General features: G+C 42.9%; 1 protein-coding gene across 3 annotated transcripts in view; it reads left to right on the forward strand.

Moving 5' to 3' along the window:
• The window catches only part of MED18 (mediator complex subunit 18), a 361,400-nt gene extending 351,692 nt beyond the window's left edge, over positions 1-9,708 (forward strand). Inside the window, exon 3 of one of the 3 annotated variants that reach the window (XM_069622938.1) lies at positions 6,906-7,595. In XM_069622938.1, the coding sequence (XP_069479039.1) occupies positions 6,906-7,459 (554 nt within the window). In that variant the 3' untranslated portion in view covers positions 7,460-7,595. Of the gene's footprint in view, positions 1-6,905 lie in introns of all 3 variants that reach the window. The other 2 variants (XM_069622937.1, XM_069622939.1) reach the window with 2 other exon arrangements.
• Positions 9,709-11,821: the final 2,113 nt, after the last annotated feature.

Raw genomic sequence — 11,821 nt, forward strand, 5'->3', positions numbered from 1 at the left:
CTCATACTGCTATCAGCAAACTGTCAGGCCGTTTTGCGGCAGGCCCCGAGTTCACTCTACCAGAGCAGTGGCGGCAACCACAGCTTTCCTCTCTGGAATTCCGCCGCCCGACATCTGCTGTGCAGCCACCTGGAGATTGGTGCATAGGTTAACCAGGTTGTGTCGACAGAGATTCTGCAGAAGAGTCTAGTTGACCAATCGGTTCTGCGTAACCTTTTTGCATAAGGTGGGTAAATCTCAAGTGCTAAGTTATGCTGGGAGCTTGCCTCCGCTCATGGGTATTGTTGTAATACTGCTTTGTAATCTATTCACAGTATGTGAATCTATGAAAGATCCAATGCTGGAGAAGGAGTAAGTTACTTACCTGTAACTCCGATTCTTCAGCATTGGTATCTTTTAATAGATTCACATGCGACACTCCAATTTACCATGCATGGCTCGTCTTTTGGCTTTTACTGCCACTCACATGCACTGCCAAATCTGAAGGTGGCCGACAGGAGAGGAGTTAAGGGAGGTGTTCCTATTGGCTGTTAGCAGTATGACCCAAAATGACTATGATAGAGCACAAAAGTGACTGAAAGTTTCAGTTTAAGTTTAAACTGCTTTGTTACGGAAGATTCCCAGGCTGACGACTGGGAATATTCACAGCATGTGAATCTATGAAGGATACTAATGCTGGAGAACCAGAGTTACAGTTAAGTAACATATTACTTATCGTACACATAAACCCACAGGAGTTGCACTATTATGTTCCTTCTGTAAACCATCCTGCCAGTATTAAACATTACAAACCTCACTAATGTAAAAAAGAATCACATTATTGCACTATTGGAAACCTATATAAACATCAGTACTTTCACAAAATTAACATTAAATGACCAATGTTTTATGATAATAGATGCTCATTAGACATAACGATGTAAAACCTGTTTATTAAACATAACAATGGAAAAACGTAATAAACACACAAAATCACAGAGCAAAAATAGGTTAAAAATGAACATACTGCGAAGCTTCAACAACAACAAAAAACAATGTTTAGGTTACATCATTGGTGGTTTCAAAGTATTTCATTTTGTGGTATCCTCTTACTATTGTAAGAAGCTGCTTTAAACCTTAATGTTTGTAGGTTTTAAAATGTTTTAGGAAGCAACCTTAACTGTTTTTAGATGTGTTTGTGTATTGGTAATGTGAAAAAAAGATAGTTAAATTGATTATATTTATCACAAAAAAACTCATGAAATTTAACAGGTATGGGAAGTGACGATAATTTAACTGAGTCATTTCCTGAATGACAGCATTTGTTTAAGCTCCTTGTTAATTCCTGTTGTGATGTCATATATGTCCCCATGGGCTGAGTAACTTTGGAGGGATGGCAGTGGGTGGAGGGTGACTCGGAATTAGGCTGGTCGTCACTTCCCACACTGCTGAATTTCATTGGTTTTGTTGCGATAAATTCAAACACCTCAACTAACATTTTGTCATTGAATTTCAAGGGTTTTGTTATGCTAGATCCTCTCCAGGACGGAGTGGCCATAGCCTACACTGTCCTTTTAGCACCACTAATAAGGCCGAGGCCCATTGACTGGGCCTTTCACCGATGGCTATTGACCTCCGCCTATAGCCATGGCCCACATCCCCTGCCTAGTAAGTAATAGCTGTGTCCACATTGGAACAATAAGGCAAAAAGACTGAGTACCCTCCTTGACTCTACCCTAATATGAAACTGCCCCTTTCCCTCCTCCAAATATAATTTTGAGAACTCTGTTTTTTTGGCTTCGCTCAGGTTTACCCTAGGAATCTCTTGAATCGAGCAATAAAACAGCATCTTTTAATTTCTGAAAGGTCTCTCTGAAGCAATGCACCAAGGGAGATCCATAAAAGCGCTTTGGGCCCGGGGGGAACTCCCTTCTCTGTTGAATTTTTTCAAAACCACATCACAACTTTACCCGGAAACAACAAAAGGCACATTTGTACCATTCTATGTCTAGAATAGTCTTCTGGCCTCACACTAGGGAAAACTTGGGTGCACGTCAGGATGTCGGTCAACAGTAAAATATATACCGTCCTCTGTCTCAAATCCCCTACTCTGTCCCTACCACTAAACAACATACAGTATTCAGTCAAATGCTTCAAGCAACACCAGGAGAATGGTTCCCTTCTCCTGGTCAACAAAGAAGAGTTTTTTAAACTGACTTTTGGCAATTCGTTCTATAAGCCACACAGTCTTTTCAGTTCTTTCCACAAACTTTTGAATGTTAATTCCCATTTTAGATAGTCTCTAATTCTTCATGGGGCAATCTATCTTCCACCAATTCTCTGAGGATCGCCACTGTAACAAAGGAGTTGGTTCCTGAGTCTTTCTTGACTCTTGGTACCTTTTTATGGCACCCGTGTGACAAAGGAGATTACTCCTGATGCACTCTTGCTCGGTAGAATTTTCTTTGTCACCACTGTGACAACGAAGATTACTCCTGAGACACTCTTGCTTGACACTGTATGGAAATCGCCCCAGAACCCACCCAGTCTTGCTGCCGTTCCCATTACCTGCTTCTGCTTGGGGATACGGCTCTGGTTCTTCCCGGGGTCGCAAGCGCTCAGTTCTGTGGTTCTGGGTTTCTACGTGGCAGCTTTAGGCTGGCGGTCTCTGCGTTGTTTCCGAACCAAATGATCCACCTTTCTGCAGTCATTCAGCCACAACTATTGCAGTCTTGGTTTGAGTCGGCTTCCTGCCGGCTCACCGGATCCTTCGGTAATGTCTCGCCTTGCACATCTTAGCGTGCCTCCACGACTCCTGGTTTGAATCTTCAGGCTTGGCTGGCGTCCTGCTGCTTTCCAGGGTGTCTCTCTTAGTCTAGCTTTGCTTTCCATTTATATTTGATTCCGCCTTTGTGTATCGTCGGCTCCAAGTTGCAGTGTTTTGGTGGCAGTCTTCATCCCTCTCAAAGGCCACCTCATCACAGTATTTTGTGAAGTCTGTATATTGTTAGTTCATGTGTTTCGTACTCTTTCTCGTCCCAGTATTCTCCACACTTCTGATAGTCTTGGCTTTAGCATAACACAGGTATTTCTTTGAATTGGGAGACAACCAGAGTAAGGTATTTTGGGATGGGGTTTCAGATGCTTTTCCAGCTGCCTGTCCTTTTCCCCAGGAGGGGAGTCCCTCCCTCTGAGGTCCTCCCACATATTACCACCCTTAAGGGGACTATTGGGGAGTGGCCTCACCTCCTTAGCCTCATAGGGAATGGTTCCTATCAGGGGAAAAGTAATGGACACTAGTGAATCGTCATAGGGCCCACTAACCATTATCCATGGCACAAAGACCCATTGCTCCCTGCCTAGTAGATATGATCACTGCAGATGTAAACATTATTTTTTTCTCCCCACTCTTTTCTCGCGAGACTTACCCCCCTCCCCCCCCGGTATTGCTAGAAAATCAAAACTCTTGAACGTCCTCGCTATGTGCCCCTCTCCTCTTTCTTTGGTCCCCTTAGCCCCTCAATTACTATTCCCCTCCCTGGCCATCTCCCTTTACCCCCTATCGCTCTTCGGTTTGTGTGACAGTTTCTTTTCCAAGCGTGTCTTGTGTTATTGCCAAGGGAATCTCGTAAGATTCCCCTGATAAGCCAAAAAGGTTCTTACTGTAATTGCCTCCGCAGATCATCCCCAATTACACATAATGCCCAGCCGCTCTCCATCCCACCTGACCTCTTGATGACATTGCATCCTTTTTCCTCCTCCAAATAGCTTTTTGAGCACTTTCACTTTTCTGATTACCAGGTGGTATTGCGGGCACTGCCCGCATTGATCCAAACAAAATGGCAGATTTAATTTCTGAAAAGCCTTTCTGCTGCAAAGCACAATGGGAGATGTATACATGTTTTTAAGAGCAGGGGGCACCCCCTTTTCTGTCAAATATTTTATAAACTACTGGATGAGTTTACCCCAAACCAGTACAGTAAGTCAACGCTTCGTGGCCAAGTTGTTTCTTATTTGGTCCAAATCCATCTAGCAGTTTCTGCACTACCGCTTCCCACAGATTGCACTTTTTCTCTATGGGAAAATGAATGGGAGTAGAACGAAAACGGTGTGTTTTGTTGAATTTAAAACGGTTTCATTTTTTAACATGTTTACAAAAAAAGTCCAGTTGGGGGCGGATGGGGGCAGGGGGGCAAGGTCAGGTGTCACAAAAATTTCTTTTGGAAAATGTCATCCAAATCGGTGAAACGTTATTAGCAATAGAATTTTGGCAAGTCTATATACAATGTTTTCACCTTAACTATAGGGGGGCAAGCTATAATTTGTACAATGTGTAGGTGAGTACAAGGATGAACAAGCATGATAATAAAGGCAGTATTATGAATTGACTGCATGCTCAATGAGAACCCCAGACTACAAAAGGGCAGCCGGTCTTTCCCAGATTAGGAGTGGAGATGGATTCCATTGTGGGTCTCGGCTAACCAATAAACCATTGTGTGAAGTGCAAAAACTGTAAACCAGCTATTAGGACTTCAATGAGATTGAAAGTCTGAGAAAGTAAATCTTTATTTATTTTTAAGTATATCACTTAATACTCTAGATTTTCCAGGTAATTCTTGGATTGACTGACAAGCTAGCTGAGGCATATACAGATGAGAACGATCTAGAATAACACGTTTTGAGTGGACCAGCTCTGAAGCCTTCTGATCAACTTTTAGCTATCTAGCCTCTGGCCAGTTAGCGGTCTGCTGCCTTCTGATGGCTTCATTAGGATCACAACGACAAGCCAGCCCCCTTTCCATATAAGACCTAGCCATTTTTTTTATTTTTATAGCTGAAAATATCAACTTTGCAACATTTTAAACCAAAAAGAAAGAAAAAACAAACAGAAAAGAAAATATCTAAAATTTCAGAAATTATAAGCATAAAATACAATCGCAAAAGAGGTCACAGCTTAAGGTTACTCGCCTGTCTGAATACAAGATAAAACAAATGACAATAACCTGAAAGAAAAAAAATTTAATTTTTTGTACACAAAGCATACAGGTCTTGAGACAAATTTAAACCACTGAACTGAGTTCCCCAGTGTTCTCTCGCAGTTTGAGGCCGCACAGCAGCGCTAAAGATCGAATTCTCACTTTGACGGAGTAGCCAGAGTAGATCTGCCACAAGGTGGTAGAGGTTTTAACTTTGTAATGTTCTACAATTGCTTTAAAGTGGAGTTGGCGCTGAGGTAACAGAGCTTTGCACTCAGTCAATAGATGCTGTAGATCCTCTTTTAGTGTCATCCAAGCAAAAACGACAAATGTTCAGGGCTTCATTAATAATCTTCCTACGCATCAACACTTGGCTTGTCGGCCACAGATTCAGTCTTAATCGTAAAAAGTCATTTCTATGAGCCGTAGACGGGGATTGGACCAGATAAGCCTTGGGTATGCTGTGTTTTTTAGATCTATATCCTTCTGGATCGCAGTCGCGATGTTGTGCGCACTGCTCACAATTGTTGGCCCAGTCCATGGCAAACAATCTTGTTTTGACTTGCATAGGATTTTGTAGCAGAGTGATTAGGGATACATCTATTCCGGACATAGCCTGAACTGCATGGGATCCCCATTTACTTATAAACGGATCAGATGACGAGAACACATAATCAGCTAGAAAACCCAAGACTGAGTTGTTGTTAATGGCCATAATGCATTTTCTGAATAATGCGATCACGTGCCAGGTGTAACTGCTGAAAAATGAGATAAGACCAAATTCATATCGTATTAAAGGAAGCAGAGTACAATTGGGCAGGTTTAAAACTCCTCGCCAATATTTTTCTTATAACAGAGACCAGAACTCCTTGGTCAAAATGGGTCTGGTTTCAGCGGCGTATAGCAAAATGGGAGTGGTTTTCTGTTGGCAATAGGTCAGCGCAGGCACTGCTGAAAATATCCGTATCTCCTTTGGATAATGATCGTTTGATGCTTAGCTGTGTTGACCTTATCAATCAGAAGGTGTTTATAGATTTCGGTTGCCCCTTGACTAGCTATTTGAACACCCAAATAGGTGTAGAGGCGAACCACTTGCAAGCTTTGCTCTGAGGGTCCACATGTTTCCCTTTAATCTGCACTTGCCTAATGCATTAAGTTCCATGATCTTAGATTTATCAAGATTGATGGTTAAAAAAGTATCTCGAGTGTATACAGCTAGCACATTCAGTGCATTTTGGAGTCCTCTTGGTGTTTTAGATATAATGACCAAGTCATCCGCGTACATAAGGAATGGTATTTTTTTATGGGCCAATTTCGGAGGATCAGTTAATGTTTTGGAATACTTTACATATATCAGAAATGAAAGAATTGAAAATAGCGGATGCCAGGGTACATCCTTGTCTTACTGCACGATGAACGTTGATTGGCGCTGAGAGTTTACCATCAGCAGACAATCTTACCTGCATTGTGTTGTTATCATGCAGGTCTTTAATAAGGGAGATTATGTAAAGCGGACAACTTAATTGCATTAATTTATCTATTAGCAATTCTCTGGAAATTGAGTCAATCTGTTTTCAAATCTATAAATGCCATGCACTACGCTTGTTTTCTGATTTGATGACTGTAAATGATAGTTGATAGGGTCAAAAGATTAACACAAGTACCCATCCCAGAAATGAAACCTGTTTGGGAAGGATCTCTAATACATTCAACACGGGTCCAGTTGTTAAAATCTCTTAGTATAAATGTAGCAAACAACTTGCCAGCGGCATCCAAAAGAGATGGGCCTGTAGTTGTTGGCCACAGACCGATCTCCCCTTTTTTGATCATTAATGCAAACTCTCTGGTCCCTCCTCCCCCAAGGTTTTGAAGCTGCAATTGAATGGCATGCAGGAATTAAAAGCAGCCAGCATAACATAATAATGACTTTCTTATTTCATTTTTCACCAGGCAGTGTCTTGGATCAAAGTCTGGAGAGTCTTCTCCACCGGCTGCGTGGGCTCTGTGACAACATGGAACCAGAGACCTTCCAGGACCATGAGATGGTATTTCTGCTGAAGGGGCAGCAGGGGAGCCCCTTCATCCTGCGTGCCCGGCGATCGATGGACAAGCCCAGCTTGCCCTGGCACCTCCGTTACTTGGGCCAGCCCGAAATGGGTGACAAGAGCCGCCATGCCCTGGTACGCAACTGTGTGGATATCGCCACTTCAGATAACCTGATGGAGTTCCTACTGGAGATGGGTTTCCGTCTTGACCACGAGTTTGTGGCCCAGGGCCACATTTTCAAGAGAGGCAGCATGAAGATTGTGGTCTACAAAATCTTTCGCCTGCTGGCCCCAGGCAGCACAGACAGCATTGAGGCTCTTTCCCTCTCATATCTGGTAGAACTAAGCGTGGTGGCTCCCGCCGGGCAGGACATAATCTCGGAGGAAATGCGCAACTTTGCTGAGCAACTAAAACCATTGGTTCACCTGGAGAAGATCGATCCCAAAAGAGTAATGTGACAACAGGTGCTAGACGTGTCCCTCTGAGACTGGTAAAGATGCTTTCTGCGACGCCTGCCATTCTGGAGAGTGAGGAGGATACTGGCTTGGGAGTCTGAAAGTGGACATGCCACAAGAAAAACGTCTGTGAGGGGGTAGAGACTATATATTTGAGTGCTCCTCCCCCATCAGGCCTTTAAATGGAGTCTTCAAGAGCCAGTTGGCTCAGCTTTACCCTTCTCGGAGGGGTCTGAAAAGATTGAAGTGCAATTTAATTATCTTATACAATCATGGGTCTGAACCTGTAATTAAGTGTGCACATTTATGGCTAGAGATGAGACGGAACGGCCTGGGTAACAGTCTGCTCATGAATTCTTAAAATGAAAACTTTGTACTCTTGTTTTCTCACCAGCGATAAGGGACTGGTTAATTTATCCGGCAGTAGGGAGCATTATGTACACTACTTAGCATCTCCTTCAGTGGTTAATTTGGTGTGCAGTACCAACATTTCAACAAGGTTACAACCTCCCAACGGTAAATGGTATTTCCTTTATACGAAATACAATTTAGTGGCCTAGTGAAGTGAGTGCTAGAGTTTAATGTTTCAGCCCATAATGTTTTTTCAATACTGTCACTCAAATGGCAACGGGGGATAGATAAAGTAAACCGTATACATTTTGTGAACTCATTAGCCATTCATCAACCAAAGTAAAATGGTACAATAAAGGAAACCAATGATACAAGGCTAACGTTGTGTCAGAATTTTGGGCTGTAAGGTTGGTAAGAATAGAATTCTGCTACCACTTGCTATTCTGTTTTGCAACATACTGGAACAACACCGCCCTAGCACTTCATAATTATATTTGTATTTTATTAGGGTTCACGGGGGATAGATAGGCAGACCAATGGCTAGTTCAAACCAGAGGTGAACTAGTCTACAGGGATGCAGGAGACCACCTGACTGGTGGGGGCCACTAAAAGGCCAGTTGAGCCTCGGAATAGTTAGTCACAAGTCGTCATACAGGCCGCCATACACCGGACTGACACTACTCCATCCCTAGTGCCTGCCTGATGCATCTGCATGTTGTTAGAACCCCTAGCTTCATATAAACTGGGTTGTCTCTCAGACTGATCTATCATTGTCGAATTGGCAGAAAAACATGTCTTTTTTTTCTTTTTTTTTCTTTTTTTTAGATACCTACTTTAGGAAAGTGTACACCTTTTTAGTGCTTTAGTTACTTCCCTTTGGCCCTGTAAGGCCCCATTTGTACCACGAGAGCCACTCTGCTTAGCACAGATGCCATCTTCTAAGTGGTGTGGAAATGGTAGTAGGAACAGGTCCCTTTTATTTACCCTTCTAACTCACTTATTTTATGTTTGCATATAACCACTGTAGAGAGGGGTGTACCATTGCTTGCAAATGTAACTTGGTTGGCCGTAGTGTCCAAGGAGGTTCAAAACAATGCACGCCATAGATAGAATACTTTTTTATTTCAAAAATGGATTTTTGATGTGTACTTGTTGACTTTATTGGTCTATTTCGTAATTTTAGCATAATGTGAGACACTTACATTTCCTAAGCACACTTGTGGCCTTGGTGTAATGGATGCTTAAGACATGTCCAGTGACACACTGGTTTAGATCTGACAAGTAGATATCTGCAAGTTGAAAATCTGCTTTTTCAGTTTGCATAATCGATCGGTTGCAGGTTAGGGATATGGGCCTGGACAATTTTAAGTTGGACTGCGCAGAGATCTGGTGCAGGTTGAGTCAAAGGAGCTTCCCACTGCCAAGAATGAGGTACCTGAATCCCAAGCCGGCCACAGGATGGTAGGAAAAGCTAGGCCACATTTGTAGGTTAGCGTCTCCAGACTGGAGGGTGAGGAGGAAAACGTAGCTCCTAATCTGTTTGTCAAGATCACAAGGCTACATTGGATTGAGTCCCTCTGCATACCAGTTCTGATTGCTTTCATTTTCTCTCCATGGAACAGGTCAGAAGATATGGCCTGCCCAAGAAAAAACTGCATTGTAATGGATGCTTACAATTTACAGTGCTTACTTTCTTCCCATGGTTGGAACGCAAAGCCTCTAAATATATAATTTGCACAAGATCCCAAGTTCTTCTGTCTAATTCAAGTATTTGTTATTAGCTGTGTATATTTTTGGGATATTTACAGTGCAGTGCATTGCATTCTAACGTAAACAGTGCTATGTTACATGTCAAATGTTTGTCGCACAATTAATTACAACATCAAAAAGTTCTGTTAGTACTATTGTCTGTGTTCATTTTGCAATGAAAGTTGTTCATGCACCAGCAGCAAAACTGTCTGCGAGGTATCAGTAGGGGAACTTGCCCCAGTTCGGCCGCTTGATTTGTCAATTGGTCTATCTCTGTAAAACGCCAGGCTGTCATCCCCAGCAAACAGGGAGACGGACTTCCCCAGTTCTAGATCCAATACGGGGACCCACACCTCTCTTGCCGCCCAAAGCCCCACAAATCCTAGGGCTGACCCTGACTGCGGGCTAACCCTGTAGTGAGGGGCTAACTCTTAGAGACTGCAGGAGTTGCCGGGAGAGGGGCAACCTTTGTGGGTGCATCTCGTTATTCTAATGAGACTATTCTAGTCGGCCTAAATGTTAAAAGCTGTTGGCTCTCTGTGTCAGAAACACACACTTAGAAGGTAGCTCATTCTCACAGTTCTTAACTATCTCCCATGTCCTGCTCACTCCCCTGATATGCAAGTACCAAGTCACTCATGATTTAATTTGCCTAAAAATGTATGCATACAAATTCAGGTGCTAACAATGAAATGCACTAAATTACTACTAATTGACTGGCCTTTGTTTGTAAAGGGGCACCCTCTCCCCCCAAGCACTGTTTGTAAAGTCCTGTCCTGCTATGGCATTGTAGTTCAGCCAGGTCAAGTCAACGTAGCCCAACATTTCAGATGACGGGGCCAGGGGATGATAAAACATGGTCTGCTCAATGGCTGTTGCACCACTGTTTGCATGTGTTATTGTGTATGTAATGTACACATGAATGCTGTGGGCACACACTGCATTGCAATGGAGGTGCTGGGTGCAAGTGTGTGAGAGTAGGTGAGTGTGTACAAGCATATGCGTTTGACTTTTGTGTCTGAATGAATGATGAATAATGCATGGTTTGTTTTTCTGGGTGGAATTGTTTGTGAATGTTATGTTCTGTCACTAGGTGGGTGGGTGGATGGGTGGCAGGCAGGAATGAAGATGTGTGGGGGCCCATTTTCAACATGATGGTTGGGGCCCCCTGCTTAGAGCAAAAACAGTCTTGGGCACCCGTGGGATGCATACATTACAGTGGTGACAAAGGTGAGGTTACTAGCTGCCAATTATCTCGATGCGACCAGCCAACTAAATGCCCACTGAAGAGCTCTAAACCCTTCTTTGACAGCAAGTGTTTGATGTGGAGTAACCAGTGTTAGAAGGCAAAGAGGTTTGTTTTATTAATTTATAAAGCACGCCACAACCTGGGGTATCTGTGTGCCTTTAAAAGGCAGCTTAAATACAGATTGGATACATACATAAATAGTCGTAGCAAATACATGTGAGCTTTAAGCATCGACAGGTCAAGCAAGGTGGACATAGGCATTTACACATACTTTACAAAAGGTCAGGCATGTAGTAAGAGGTATACTCTTGCGTAAATCAAGTGCAATATCAAGAAAAAAAGCGATTGAGATCTTGGAATATTCTAAACATTTGTGTGTATGGTGTCATTCGTGGCTAGCCACTTTTTAGTGTTAGTCCTGAAACTTTGGAAGGACTGGTCGGTGCGCAGGTGAAGGGGAAGGGCATTCCATGCTAAGGCAGCTTGCAAAGGAAAGCTATTGCCACCAGCTCTTCAAGTTGAACCATGGAACTGTGATGCAGAAAGAATTGGTAGACCTGGTGTGCCGATGAGATTTTCTTTTTACTGACTTTCTCTTAGATATTAGGGAGCAGCGTTGTTAAGACATTTATGCGTAATGGAGAACATTTTGAAGTGGATCCTGTCCTTGGAGAGCCATTTATGCTTCCTTCTAGTTTTAGATATGATCTCTCTTTGGAATACTCCAGGCTGTTCTGAGAGCATTATTTTGTAATATTTGGAGTGTGTTTAGGGTTTGTTTGTTTGCTCCTACATAGAGTGCGTTGCAATAATCCAGTTTAGCCAAAATGAAAGCTCTCGCTAGAGTAATACAACTCTTTGTCGAAAGGTACGGTTTGCAGGCATGTATAAGCTTACATGTGTACGAGGTAGCGGAGGCCGTCACATTCACTTGTTTGCGCAAGCTCAGAGTGGAATCGAGGTAAAAACCTAGAGTTTTGGTCTCCTTAGCAACTTTGATAATATTGCCGTCTATG

This window comes from Ambystoma mexicanum, chromosome 11 (assembly GCF_040938575.1).
Source record: "Ambystoma mexicanum isolate Mex_15411 chromosome 11, UKY_AmexF1_1, whole genome shotgun sequence".
Taxonomy (NCBI): domain Eukaryota; kingdom Metazoa; phylum Chordata; class Amphibia; order Caudata; family Ambystomatidae; genus Ambystoma; species Ambystoma mexicanum.